The sequence below is a fragment of the Symphodus melops genome (assembly GCF_947650265.1).
Source record: "Symphodus melops genome assembly, chromosome: 12".
Classification (NCBI taxonomy): Eukaryota; Metazoa; Chordata; class Actinopteri; order Labriformes; family Labridae; genus Symphodus; species Symphodus melops.
This window is the reverse complement of record NC_136702.1, coordinates 8,788,708-8,803,563: the sequence shown is the minus strand read 5'-3', so window position 1 is coordinate 8,803,563 and position 14,856 is coordinate 8,788,708. Positions and strand designations below refer to the sequence as shown.

The 14,856-nt window shown below is 41.0% G+C and overlaps 1 protein-coding gene across 1 annotated transcript in view; it reads left to right on the top strand.

Annotated features, from left to right (window-relative positions):
- The first annotated feature begins 9,587 nt into the window (after positions 1 to 9,587).
- anos1 (anosmin 1) overlaps positions 9,588 to 14,856 on the top strand; it is a 41,769-nt gene continuing 36,500 nt past the window's right edge. The window contains exon 1 of the mRNA XM_079357866.1: positions 9,588 to 9,862. Coding sequence (XP_079213992.1) covers positions 9,671 to 9,862 — 192 coding nt within the window. The 5' untranslated portion in view covers positions 9,588 to 9,670. The remainder of the gene's footprint in view (positions 9,863 to 14,856) is intronic.

Genomic DNA, 14,856 nt, shown 5'->3' with positions numbered 1-14,856 from the left:
GTTAAAGAAAAAAAATCCCTAAATTTGCATTTACAGTGTCACTGTTCATAGTAATGAAGGAATGTGCCCCAGTGTAACCATGTGGCCCAAGGTTGTTATCTCATTGGTTTTTGACAACAATGGCAGTCTGTGGAGCAGAGTAATGAAATCAGACTTTGGTTGCATGAACACAGTGAGAAATTTACAAATGGTTTGAGTCTGTCCAGGCCAATCGAAGACAATTAGAAAAAAAAACGTGAATATTACCTGATTCCTGCACAAATCTATTTCACAAATATATACATTTAAGAGAACTTCCTTCATTCCATATTATCAGAAAGAATCACAAGAAGCAGTACTAATCTGACTACATTATATGACCTATCACATTCAGAATGAGAATTAAAAAAAACTAAACAGTTCACAGCGTACATGCAAATGTGAGTCACTGTCTGATGTGCAGATGTGTTAGGGCCATATGCTTCAGTGAGAGTCCTGTCAGAGCGGTTCCCCTGAGTAATCTATAAATGATGAGAGCAGATAAATGTCTATACGAGCACAGCTCTCCAGTCTGGCAAATAACTGTTTCAGAGCCCTTTGATGGCAAATTGTTTTATAGATAATAAAAAAAAAGGAAGTGAGGCATCCCATTTCCAGAAAATGACGTATTAGATTTGCTGTTTATTAGCTGAGAACTATTAGCATTTTAACATATGGACATTATTCCTTTATACTAATACTTTGCCTTTATCACAATGTAAGATTCTTATTTGATCATTTCAGTTTTTGTTGCACACATGGTGTATTTCTTACACCATGTGTTGTTAAGGTTTAATGAAATGTCTTAAACACTACCCTGTTACTTTCTATTACACAGTGTGGTGCTTGCAGGTTCCTGATGTTATAAAGATATGGTTACACACAAAGCTCATCCTGGATAAAATAATAAATAAATACTTAGTTCACAGGTAGTTAAGAAGCATACTCTTTAAAATCAACATTTCTACTTTGGTGTGGCAGTGCAGATGTGATCTAGTGTTTATCTACAATCTTGCCCTTGTTAAATAAATGTGTTGTTGTTGCAGCAATTATTCAGCCGACTACTTTTAAAATTTGAGGCCATGAGACTGACAGCTGAATACCAGTTATATGTCAACTTTTAAGTTAATGTTAATGGCTGTTTAAACAAGATAAATCCTCATCAGCTTAAGGAGAAATGACTCAAGCATCACTAACACTGACAGCTTGAAAATGAACCAATATACCAATATAATCTAAAAACTAAAATGTCAACAATAACTTCCCTTCCAGTATTTCCTTAAAAATTTGATTTTTTTGTTAATTAGTTCATTATCTATAGTGTAACACTCTCATACATACATAAAGTCAAAGTGGCATTTTCAGTCTCTGCAAAACTATTTTACTTAATACAGCTGTTTCCTCATCCCTCAACCACATTGAATATTCCTCTTTTTCCTCAGAGCACTCATCCTTTGGGTTTTTCTGATCCTCATCCTAACCCTGTCACACTATAGTGCAGGCTGCCTGAAGTTACGGTCTGGTGAAGCGAGAAGGACAACATCATCTGCAAATAGAAGAGATGTGATAAAATTCTGAAACTTTGTAGCTTGTGTCCCCTGACTGAATACCACCAAACAGCACTGTGGATACAGTTTATTTAAATAACATTACTGTGAACATATCACTTTTGTTTTTTAAATGACCAGATATTCCTGCTGGACTTTTTTACTCACTCCAACATCTCTTCCTATAAATAGCAGTAATGTTACTTAAATAAACTGTATCCACAGTGCTAATGAAAACAGACGATGTATTGATTAGTACATTGCTTTATTTATGACTTTAACATCAGTCTTTGGGCATTTTAAATTTGTTTAATAAGGGAGTCTCAGCAATGTGCTATGTTAGCCTTGTTTGTGTCATTGCCTGAGACAGAAGGCTCTATTCCACTTGCACTGCCTTTTGCACGTCTATTACATTCAGTATGGTAGTAGCGTTTCCTGCCATAGAGCTTGGGCTGACCTCCTAACAAAGAACAGGTTCAATCTGCCTCCCCTCCCCCAACCCGGGAAGCTGATGAGGGTCACATGACCTTTCTAGACAGCACTGAGAAGCAATGGTAATATGTAAGGGTGGGGGAAGGGCTCTGCGAGTCACACGACTCTTGTTGTGTCGTTATTAGGCCAGGGAAGCGTGTGGAAAGCTCAGTCTGTCGCAGGGGAATATCCAGTTTGGTATCTAGTCCTCATTGTGCTCTGGTGTCCATTGACATATTGGATTTAGCTCCCTAAACCCAACTGCTTTATTTACACTGTAAAGAGAAAAGGAGCATGGGGGCCAGCTGTCAGAAACAGTCTGGAGGAAAGATTTTACTATTTGTCTGTCTGTGTCTATTTGTGAGTGTGTGTGTGTGTGTGTGTGTGTACTGGAGCTTGTGGCATTAGAGGGAAAAAGAAGCCGTGTACTTACTGTACAAAACCAACCCACACTATCGCCCTCCCCTCCCCCACTGCAATCATATCTGCACAGGCTGGAGATGCAGCAGGCTTTCCTATGGCACATTGTTATGTCATTGCCTGCAGACCTATTTTTCAGACAAAGCCAATCATTATAAAAGGACTGAATAGCTTTATTTTCAGGTACAACAACAAGGTTTCCTTAAAGAAAAGACAAAGTGATGGTTACGTCCTATACAGAGCTTCAAGTCATTATAGACGACAGAATATGATCTGCTGTAAAAGTGCTTTTTATTACTGTTTTCACTGATTGATGATCATTTTCTGTAGCGTATCTGAATTTCAAATTCATGTCGCTTTGGGGAGCCACATTCCTGCTCGCCATAATCAAATTCCTTTGACTGAACAGGGGGGAGGGGGAGAAGGCGGGAAAATGCAGACAGATGTCAGAGATTCAAGGGCTGAGGACAGAGGTCAAGGGTTGGTGACCTGGCCATCCAACAGACTCATTCCCTTTCCTCCGCCTCCAGCACAATGGTCAATGGTCATTCCCTTTACGATGCTTTTTCCTTACAGTGATATTTAAACCTTTAAGTCATACCGTTTTGAAATCCTCTCTTCAACTGTATGTTCAGAAGCTCCATGTTTTGTACTTTGCACGTCATTAAATCTCGTTAAGATATTGAAGTGAGAAAATGTTAATTTATACTTTACATTAAGAGAACTAATTTGTCTGTACTTAATGAATCATACACCTCGTTTCATCCATCAGGATACACACTTTCTTTTACTCACTTTACAAAGAGTTAGATTACTGTTCATATTTAACTGGAGCTAGTATTACGTTAGATTAGCTTAATTTAGCAGAAGGTTTGCAAACTGTGTGTCCACACATCCGAGAACAACAACTGGGACTAGATGGTCGGGTTCGAACTGTGGCCGTACGCCTCAAGGGCCACAACCTCTGCACGCGGGGACCAAACCACCCACTCAGCCACTGGCAACCCCACATCATATTATATGACAGTGTATAAAGATGGTTAATGTTGCATGGAGATTTAATAAGTCTACCTCACAAACGTCACAATCCATAGTACAGGTGGCAGTATTGAGTTTTACAGTATGCTAAATATTCATGCTGTTTCACTCAGAGATTGTATCTAAATTAGATACATTAGTGTTGTAGTTGTGCAATGAATTCTTTATGACCTACTTTTTGCATCTATAATTGTGATAAAATAAACGTTTCTGCCTTAATACACCATGTGGAGCTTTTTGTAGTGAAGACTAATGACCTTTACTTAAATTAGTATGTATCCAAAAATAAGAAACCGTTACGTCGTTTATTTTTCTGAATCTTTGGCGGAAACTGTGCTGCATGAAAATAGAGCTGTAGGCACCCTGCTGGGGAGCTTTACGGGGAATATAGGGTGTGGTTAGCTTTCAGTGTACATCCCGATGGCATTTTAAAGCATTCCTGCTGTGTCCTTTGTAGCCAGGAGGATCTCACAGGAGCTGTGATCTCCCAGTGACATTGTATTGCTAGCTTCTAAGGTGGGGGGATGGGCTAGTCTGCTGTGCAGTGTGATCACTGCTTTCAGCCCCCTGCTTTGTCATAGCAACATAATGCTGTGTAATGGGGCCTGCATCCTGCCAGGCACATAATACAACACTATGACATGTCACTTTTCATAATCAACCCCCTGACCTGAAAGTTCAGGAGATGACCTTTAAATAGAGCCGTCATGGTTTCATGTTTTTCCTACTGGAAATCTTGTTGATAGAGAATAGCGTTGAGATTTACATGTGCCTGAGAACATTGGGGTTGTATAACGGAGAGGAAAGAACATACAGTGATATCACACATCCCGGTGAAAGTCATTCACATGGAGATGTCAAACATTCAGTGATATGATATGTAAAATAAAGATATCCAGAGAGCATCTGTTAACATTTCCCTACCAAATAAGGTTATTAAACACGAATAAATCCTGCTTTCACTGTGAGAGTTGTGTGTATTCATCTTTGTGTACAAAATCCTTTGACTGAATGTGTATGTGGCTGCGTGTGTTTTAGTGTGTGCGGGTGCGGGTGTGAAACAGAAAACAGATTTCATTGAGCTTCAAAATGTGTTCTACTTTCCATCATATCTGATAATTGTTTGCCTCAGACGAGAGAACAAAATCCTTGTGATAAATTCCCCATTGTTGGGTATTAATGCTGGATCATCTCCTGGAAAATATTGTGAGAGAAGGAGGGAGAGAGTCAGGAATAGAGAGAGAGAGAGAGAGAGAGAGAGAGAGAGAGAGAGAGAGAGAGAGAGAGAGAGAGAGGCGTCAAAGCAAAGCACGTCTAGGCCTAAAAAATTGTATGTGGGCACATTGCCATCTAGTGGCCAAAATCTGTACTTCTGTAGTCAAAAGGCTCAAGATCCTTCATATTTTGTATAACATGTTTTCTCTTCTCCCTGTGAAAATGAAAATGGAAATCTGTGTTATTTTCGTAAGCATATTCTCCCCCTCTGCTCTGCTCGGCCTGTTTTTCACGTTGAACATAAACACTTCATTAAAAGGGGAAGTTTTATTATCATCCAGGCTGCTAACAACCACCGAGGGATACTCAGCTGTCAGTCAACCATCACTGTCTAAACTCAGACCAAAATGTACTCAGCTCTGAGAGAGAGGTTTATATGTGAATAACAGCTTGTAATGCACAACGCTGCATTGTTTTGAGACATGGTGGAAGACGGAAAATAATGCTTGAATGCATAGAAAGTCCTCCGTCCCGAATGAGCTTTTTTCCCACCTCATATAGAAGACAAATATTTTCACAGGGGATGTCAGAAATGTCGTGAACACAGTAGGAGTGAACAGACTAGAAATTATGAATAGACAAAAGTGTGACTGTACAGAGGAAAGGTTATTCAGAGAGACAGACTTCTAGTCAGAAAGTCATTCCCTCCTAACACGCTATAACTATCCTCTCGTGGTTCACCTAGAAGAAAATGTGCATATAATGTACAGCATGAAGATAATGTAAACATAGTATTTTGTGGATGTAGAGTACCGGTATGTTATTCAGTTAGAGATATCTGCAAGGGATGCAAACAACGTATCTTTTAAATTATTCTCCCTGTGGCTTCCATATCAATACTCTGCTAACGGAGTGGAATAATTTACATGCCTGCTATGCAGATCTACTTGCTTCAGTCATCTCAAATGAAACGAATACGACAGACTGAACTTTTTAATAAACCTTTATTCAAATCCTGCAAGGGAAACTGTTCTGCCACAACATGTTATTCGACTCGATAAAGGGCTAGAAAGAAGATAAACCGTGTTTTGCGTACGTGTGAGGTTGTGCAGGCGCCGCATTCGTTCCATAACTTTGGCATGTTGTGAAAGGTGTTTAATCAACATGCATATTAACTGGGACAGGATTTCAGTGAGTGCTGCCTCTGCCTGCTGGATGACACTGTAGCAGATATCTGCAGCGATGATGTCATCACTGGAGCCTGCTCTTACACACAGACCTAATGTTTCCTGTATAGCTTTGACTGCTAATTTGCCTGAAGATGTTTTGGTTGTATTAGTATCACTAAGGAAATGTGATTTATTTTCAATGCAGATTAGGCAGTGATCCTGTCAGGTGAGGTTAAATTACAGACTCTCAGTGTTTGCTGTAATCACATGAAAGATCTTTGAACTTTCTGTCTTGTCTGTAAGCTGGTATCAACCTGTTTAGTTGAGGGTTTTTAATTTCAGTAAACAGTAATTTGATTTGTTTTTCTGACACACTGCTCATGTACCTGACTAATAAAAAATACCTCTTGAAGATGGTAAATCAGTCACGTGCTCCTTCAGATATGCACACAATGATATAAATGCTCTCTTAAATCTACATTATTATTGCATTCCTCGTGTTGGAACCCGCTTCCATCGAAGCTAATCTCTTTTGTTTTCCTGCTTTTAACAACAAAGCTACTTGTTGCCTCTGATCCAGTTTGCCTCTCATCAAAGGTGGATCAACTCGTCCACCTGCACCTTCAAGGATCAAAGATACCCAAGTGTTTGATCGCCTTGTAGGCTACCTTCTTTTCTCTTGAGGATGCAGGCTGAAAACCGATACGGGTGTGTTGGTTTTGAAGATGCCTTTTGTCAGGTCATGCGGTAGAAACCCACATTTTTGCAGCTCTAGGAATTGTGGTCAGCCTCTTGCAACACAAGCATGCACTGTCATTTATCATGACGCCAACTAGAGAGAGGGAGCAAAGAGGCTGCGGAGGATCTCCAACAAATCCCCTCAAAGCAAATGCAATTATATGGACATGATGGATTGACTTTTTTTTTTGCACACTTTTTTATTTATAGAGTGGTTCGTCTCTCGACCAGAAGTGTTGGGGGTTTCTTCCCCAGCTCCTGCAGTCACTTGTCCAATGTGTCTTTGGGCAAGACACTTATTCTCAAGCTTCTCTCGTTGCTTCATCAGCAGCATATAAATGCGTATGAACAGGATTAGCTTACTTTATATAACAGCTACTGCCAGCACTGTGTGAATGTTTAGACGTGACCTGCGGTGTAAAAGTGCTTTGAGATGTCAGAAGACTATACAAGCTCCAGTCCATTTACCATATTATCTGTATCTTTGACTTATTCAGTCTTTTCTCCTTGAGCCTTTGCTTTGAAATTCAGAAAACCTACCGAACTCCCACCATGAAACTGGGCATAAATGTATGTGCATTAATGCAACTATGTGACCTTCTTTACAGAATGTATTTAGTTTTGGAGCACTGAATTTGATGCATACTGTGGAAAAAAACCCAAACAGAAAACATATTATGAGAAGGAAAGAGCTCCCATTTGTTGCAAACACTACTCACTGCAGACCCCTGATGCTCTCTGTAACTGCACAACAATTGTCTCTGTAAAATGTTCTCAACCATCCTCTGAATATAGACTTGGGAAAAAAAGCAAAACATGTCGAGTAAAAGGATCAGAATATAAAAATGTTGAGGTGAGATAAACAAAAAAAAAAATGAAATGAAATAAAACAGCAGTAGCCTACTATTTGATGATATGTTTTTAAGATAAGTCTACTTTTTTATGAGTTTATCATGTAAACCATTCAATGTAAAATGCGGACGAATTGTCTTCAAAGAAATGCATAATGTGTCATAATACATTTGTTACTGGATTTTGAGTCAGTCCAGTCATGCAACCCTCCCTCCCTCCAGATAAAGCTTTACAGTCTGAGTTCACCACTGGCAGGGGCTTATCCCCGGTCAATGCAAACACGGCGTCGGAGGGGTACGTGTCCCACAGGCAGCAGGAGACATCAGGACCGCACACAGACAGTGTGTTTCCTTCACTGCACACTATAAAACCCACCCACCACACATGGCTGTAATAAGGCAACAAATTAAGCCATTATGCTGTTTTTTAAGGTACACAGACATCCGTGTTTAAATATTTTAAGAGTAGCAAGGGATCTCTCACTCTGAGTTACATTGTGTGTCTGAGACCACCAGGGGAAATGGACACACATCCATCTTATCATTAGTGAGCTGTGTGCTGATTTGTGTGATACATGGAGAGACTTTTGTGAAACTACATAACAAGCCAGAGCTCTCATTAGAGTGGTCTGCTCTTTCTTACTGGACACAATGACATGAGAATTTGTGTCTGATGGGATTTTTTTTTTTTGTTTGATTTCGTGACCGCAATCATAAAGACAGTGTTGGCGGTTGGGGATGTCCTTACATGGGCATATTAGAGTCAAACTGTTTGGCACATTATTAAATTGGCTGAAGGCAAGGTGGCGATCTCCAGCCAAATCTAATGAAGGTGTGTAAGTGTGCGTTCACTCCCACTCTGCACACAGTTTAAGAGCAACACCTATAAAACTTCATAATGTTGCTGCTGTAATGGGGTTCAGGGAAGTACTCCATGAGCTGACAAAAGCAGGAGTGTCTTGTAAACCCCTCAAGGGAACTTTCTAATTAAATACTCCCTCTTTAGACTCCAATAAATAGCGAAGATTTCAAGCTTTTCCTACATGTCATATTTTCTCCACACCTCGGGCTACGGAATGATGCCAGAAGTTGGGAGTCCATCCTGAGGAATTTAGTCAGGATGGTTTTAATAGTTTTCCGAGTGGAATTGTTTTTCCAAGCTACTGTTAAACCAGGAGGAGAGAGCTAAATGGAGAGGGCTTCCCTGGGATGTTGGCAGGCAGCACCCAGGCCATATGTGAGGGTTTGATACAGTGAACCTGGCTTCTCCACATTTCTGAAAGGTTGTGTCATCAGTAGATGGCAGTAGGTCTTACCCTCCTCCTTTTACAAAAATAGGAAGGTGTGTACTGACTTTTCCATTGTATGTAGTGTTTGAGTACATTGTTCAGGCATTTCATGGAGGCAAAAGCTGGTACACTGCCAAAAACATGTAATGAGTGAATACAGGAAATGAAGAAGGGGAGTCAATAAAATGGACAAGTATAAGTCTGCTTATTTCCCATGTCTCTTACTAGAGATGTACTTTTCATTATGTGTTTTTCTATTACCTTTAATCAACGTTCCTATTTCTCTTCCAGATTTTCCTCATTCTGTTCTTTTTACTTTTCATGAAGTGCACTTCTCAACCTTTGAAAAGGATTGTGATTCTGAATTTTCTCAGAAGAGTGGTCTGAGAGCTGCTGTGTGTTGTTCTGAATCTGACCATTCTTCATTTGAACTATTTTTCGATCCCTGACTGCATGGTTGCAAAATACAAGATCAGTCCTGCATTTCGTTGCACAACATTTTTGTTGACAGGTAAAATATAAAGGCAAGGATCAAATACAACACCAAAAAAACACAACAATACCTTTAATAATAGAAGTCTGAAAATAGACAACAGGCCTGTTAATATAACACTGTACATTAAACGAACGCATGCAGATTGTTTTGCTATATGGGGCTTCATTAAATCTATATGTGTAAACACATGATGGACACTTGTTCTCTGAACAACCTGCTTCTGTTTTGGACTATGCAGCAGCCTACCTGCTTTAACGCTCCTCGTGTCTGTCAGTCAGCGCGCGACCGTCCAATCGCAGCGCACGTGAGCCCTTGACTCCTCCCCAGTGTATAATTGAAGTTTCTTTAGTTTCTCCGGCGGAGCCTGCACGCAGTATTGTCCGATCCGTGGAGGGATTAAAAACACAACCGCAGGACCATGTTTTCCCGGAGCCTGAACGTGTGTGTGACCCTGTGTTTGTGGATTACCGCGTTAACGAGCCCGGGGAGTGTGTCCGCGAGGAAGCAGGACGACTCTTTCTTCACTGCCAGTATTTACCGAGCAAGATGCGCCTCGAGATGCCTCAGTCTGCACATCACTCGCATCTCCGCTTTCTTCAAGCACTCTCAGGTAGGGAAAGCATGTGGTCCCACACTCAGAAACTTCTCACACTGTGCAGGAAATGAGAAATACATTTAGTCTCCAATCGAGATGTAATGAACAAACATGTGCCAGCCGATTCTTCCCTCATAAGTCAAACCTGTTTCTCCATTGTGGGGAGGCAGGAGCAGGTCACTTATGGTGCTGAAAGACTTTCTCAATAGTGTTTTGTATCTGGAATGATCACAGCCATGGATAATGGGCCAATTTAAAATGACATATTACCAAAGATGCAAACTATAAGCACGTATATTAAGGTTTTCATTGTTTTTGCAAAGTTGTCCTGTACAGTCTGGTTGAGTGTAGATTTCATTAACATTGCAATATTTTTGAGACTAGGAGATGATGGGTGCTTTTCAGAGGTATATATTATTTGCCATATAAAAATAAGATAGACCCTGAGACTCTAAATGGTGTTTTTTTCCCCTTCTGCTTGGTTATTTTTAACCCCTCTTTACACTGCTTCATAAATACATATGAAGAATGGCACATCACAGTCGCTAAGAACATGTTGCATGCATCAGACCCAACTCAAGACCTCCAAATTATCTGTATTCCTCTTTTGATTTGGTATGTGGTGTCAGAAGTTGTTTTTCACCCTCCGCCGGACACACTGTTCCCCTCCCAGGACTCCAGAATAAAAAGGGTCTGGTCACTGATCCATCTCCCCTCTCTGCTCCTTTTCACCAACTATCTACCCAGTGACAGCCTTTAGACTCATCCATTTGCATTTGTAAGGCTCGTCTCTCTCCAAGGTGCATTAACGAATCCCTAATTGTTCAGAAACATTGTGGGGCAAGTCAAATTTGTAACTGGGTACAATAAATCAGCGGAGAGCGTTTGTCGCCAATTAACTTTCAAAGGACTTATTGATCTGTTATTTCAGCTTCGATGCTTCGATGTTCATTTAAGTCATTTTCTTCACAGAGAAGCTCCCGATCTCAATTATCACTACAGTTGTCTACAATGGAGAGATAGAAACTAGCTGTGCTGTGCTTCCAGAGGACTCAGATTGAAAACAGTGTTTCTTAATTCACAACTTGGCAAGCAGAGTTTGAGAGATTCCAGCAGTATATTGCAGCCCTGGGTTGCAAACTTTGGGAATTAAATTAGTCACAAGCTGACTGAGAAGGCAAACAAGTGATGGAAGTCTCACCTCTAATATACTGCTAATAGTCTACATAATTGAGTGCAGAGTCGGAGAGTCTGGGGCGGCTGTACACTCAGAGAGGGAAGGTATTTGTCTAAAAGAGAGAAGCATTTTTGTGGTTTGTGATAAGCAAAGGTTGCTACAGCGACTGTGCGTCTAAGAATAGAAGGCAATTGTTGATAATCTGCAAGCACTGTCTTATGCACAGGCCTTTCATGTGAAAATGGGGGGTCTGGTCAGCTGCAAAAACATATGGTACCCTCCTCCCAGCTTCTCCCCCTCCTCCCTGCCCTCTACCCCCTGGCCCTGCCAATAAATGCCAGCATCACACCTCATAGGCATGCAGAATATACACACCGAGCCGCCGCTCCTCTGCTCTGAAGAGGTCACCTTCCTGCTAAACGCCGGCGCCCAATTGTGCTAAATGTGATAAGCTCTAATGTGCTGTTGCCACAACACTGGAGCATGCTCAGTCAGCACTACCTACAGGTGGATCTGCTTCCTCCGCCAGATCGTATTACCGCTTCGAGCTCCACTCCAATGATTGAGACGACAGACCTCTTAATTCAACTCGGACATCCTTCAGGGGTCATTTAATACTCTGTCGGAGAAAAAAAACAAGACTGAAAACTCTCCAATTCAGTGACAAAGAACTACATTGGCTGGGACTTTTAGCTACAGTTTTTTTTTTCAACATTTTATTGTGTTGACTCAATATGTCATAATCGACATGCACCCTGACTTTTTTTTGGGTGACAGTACAATTACCTTAACAGTACCTTAACACATCCTGCAGCTGGAATTTTAAACCCTGTTTTTCATATCAGCTTTAATAGGATCGCGGCGTGAACGCTGGAATAATACTTGACGAATTTAGGAGTTGCAGATGCTGAAAACACCCACGCGTCTTTCCCTGTTTATGTGGCTGAATCAAGGGGACAAATAAGAGGCTTTGTTTTAATTGATGCAAAAATGAATGAATGTCAAATGGAAACAAGCACAGAGTCCCAGAGTTTGGAAACCCACGGGCAGTCCATTAGCTGTCAGATTTATTATGCCTGTGGATTTATTGTTGTGATAGTATTTCCAAATACAGATTTATTAACATTTTACTCCACATTTGGGGAACTTGTCACCCCGCTATGATAGACAGAGGGCAACACCCAATCATAAATATTAGCCTCGGACACTCTAAAATATTAAGAGCGCGCTGGGATTCTGTGCTCTGAAAAGCATCAGCCTTGTAGTGGATTATTTATGTGGAGACGTGTGAAGCCAAAAACAAGGTGTGTCCATGAGGTCTTGTTATTACAGTCAAAGCAATAAAAAGCCAACATTTTTAAATCCACTCATTCATTTCCAATGTTCTGTGCAGCAACGTCTGAGCATCTTAACTGAGAGATTTGTGCTGTGAGCGAGGGGAAGAAAAAACATTGGAAAGTAGTTTTTCCGTGTCCCCTTGTTTTCTCCTTTTGATATTGAATAACCTGCGGTGGAATCAAACCGCAGCCAGCGCTCGTCTCATGTGTGGAGTTTTTCATTAGTGAAGACAGCGGATGAATAGGGGTCTATGTTGCTTGGCCTCAACCTCCCTGTAAATGCTTTTAAACCATGACAGTCCTGTGTGTAAATCGCAGCCTTCCACTGCTGCTACACCCTTCAGCTACCTCACTTGACAAATAGCCTTCATTCCTAAGTGGGGACAACTTTACACCAGCGTTGTTTGAGATCTCTGAAAAACCTCTTTTATGTTAACATTGGATGTGCGCTGAACACATTAGCTCACTTTCAGAGCCCCTGTCGAATAATTCATAAAAAGTGAATAATGGATGAGCTGGATGACCACACAGTCGCACCCACTCAAGTCAAAGCCTAAATCTTGAGGCCCTTTATTTTAGCGCTGCATGTGTGCCCTGAAGGATCAGTTATTTTGGTGTTGCCTGAGGACCTCTCGGCTGTTAAAAGACACATAGAGACAACCGCCTGTCCTTTGAAGTCCTGCATCCCGTCAACTTAGCCAGAAATGTACAAGGTCTCGCAGAATGGCAGTGTTTCCCAGCAGTGCAAGGCTGGAAACATGTAGAAACAATTGACTACAGTTCAAAAACTATTCAGCAGTGTAAACTGTGATCCATTTAATCCAAATCAGAGCCTTGGAGGAAACAAAAGATTTCCACTTTCAAAAGGTAGAACGCTATCCTCTGAGATAAAAGGGGTTTTGTCCATGTTCCTCTCAGATGTCTAGACAATACAACACGCCCCTGGCCACCTGCTCTGCCTTCTCAGCTGACAACAGCCATAATGTATCTGTGTGATAACCCTCCCTGTTTACATGACTCCACCGGCGTCTCCAACAAAGCAGCGAGTTCACCTCGTCCTCGCATTCATAGACCGCTGTCTGGTCCGGTCTCGACCCTGAGTTGCACAGGAAGATATCTGGAAAGCGTTCATACAGCCGAGTCCTTGACAGTCGTCAGTGCTGCGTAATGTTCAGCTTGCAGAGGAATGTCATGGTGAGTCAAAGGGATGAAGTCCTGACCTATAATTATTCCCCCGTTGGTCCCTGACATGGTGGGGTCAAGCCTGGACAGCTGGGGCAACATCCTGCTGAGCGTCTCTACTGCGGGGATGCTGTCACACAGCAAAATTAGCTCCTCTGTGGTTCCGGCGCCTGTCGCACATGATGGATGGGGGAAGAAAGCTGTCAAAAAAACACGATTGATGATTTAGGACATGGTCTGGAGTTGTGACAATCTGTATAAATTATCTGGAGTTGATAGCTGCCAGTGTAAATGTCAAGGTTTTATTTACAGGGTGTCAACAACAAGGGCTTGGGCTCGGTTGGATTTTTTGTTTCATAAGTCACTAAGTGAACACCAAAAGGACTTTAATCATGTTGTACAGTACAAAATGATGCCCTCATGAGGATAAAATCTTAGTTTAATCAAAATTTGGCCAAACGCAGAGAAGGGTTTTTATTACACGAAAAGGTCAGAAAGCTTGCTGCTGCACATTAAACTCGACGGCCAAGTAAGCGCTCAATTCCACTTTCATTTGGTACCAAATGAAACAACTATTAGTCTCCTTGGTGCTCACACTAATGTATTTTTCATTCTTATCTGCAATTTTTTTTTCTTTTTTTCTGTTGAGGTGATTGTCTGAAGACATGACCAAACAATCATGGATTCCTTTGAAGCCGTTTGACCATTATCCTTGACACTAAAAGCAAAGCACTTACTGGTACTGGATGTCAAATTAAACCCTTTAATGATAAGTTCTCTCCAAAGGTCTCATGGGAAATTTCTTCTGGATTACATTGTGAGAAAAGGCTTTGAACTTGACATTGAACTTGAGCAGACTTTTTGCCTTCAGACCCCTAAAGTTTGGCTGTATGCAATGTTTCATTGCTTTCATGAAGCGCAGGGATATCCAAAAGTGGGGCTCAGATACAGTTCAACGACTTGAATAAATTAATTGATGAAACTCGAAGCTTTTTCACTTTTGACTTGTTATAACTTATCCAGATGGGTATGGACAATAAAAAGGGCAGTAAGCCCTAAAGCAGCTATAATTTATATTTTTACGACAATAATGGATCAAACTACAAGGTGTAATTTAACAGATGTAGTTATAAATCAACTGAGATTTACCAACTGGCTCTCCAGTTTCCCCTGACTTTAATCAGCTCATCTTTTGGTTATATTATCAGCAAATTAGCAGTTTTCATACACTCGTATGGCTCTCATAGCATTGTTAAAATGGCTTTCAAAACCAAAATGACTACTCTGCTCACTAAAAAGCTGACAAGAAGAAT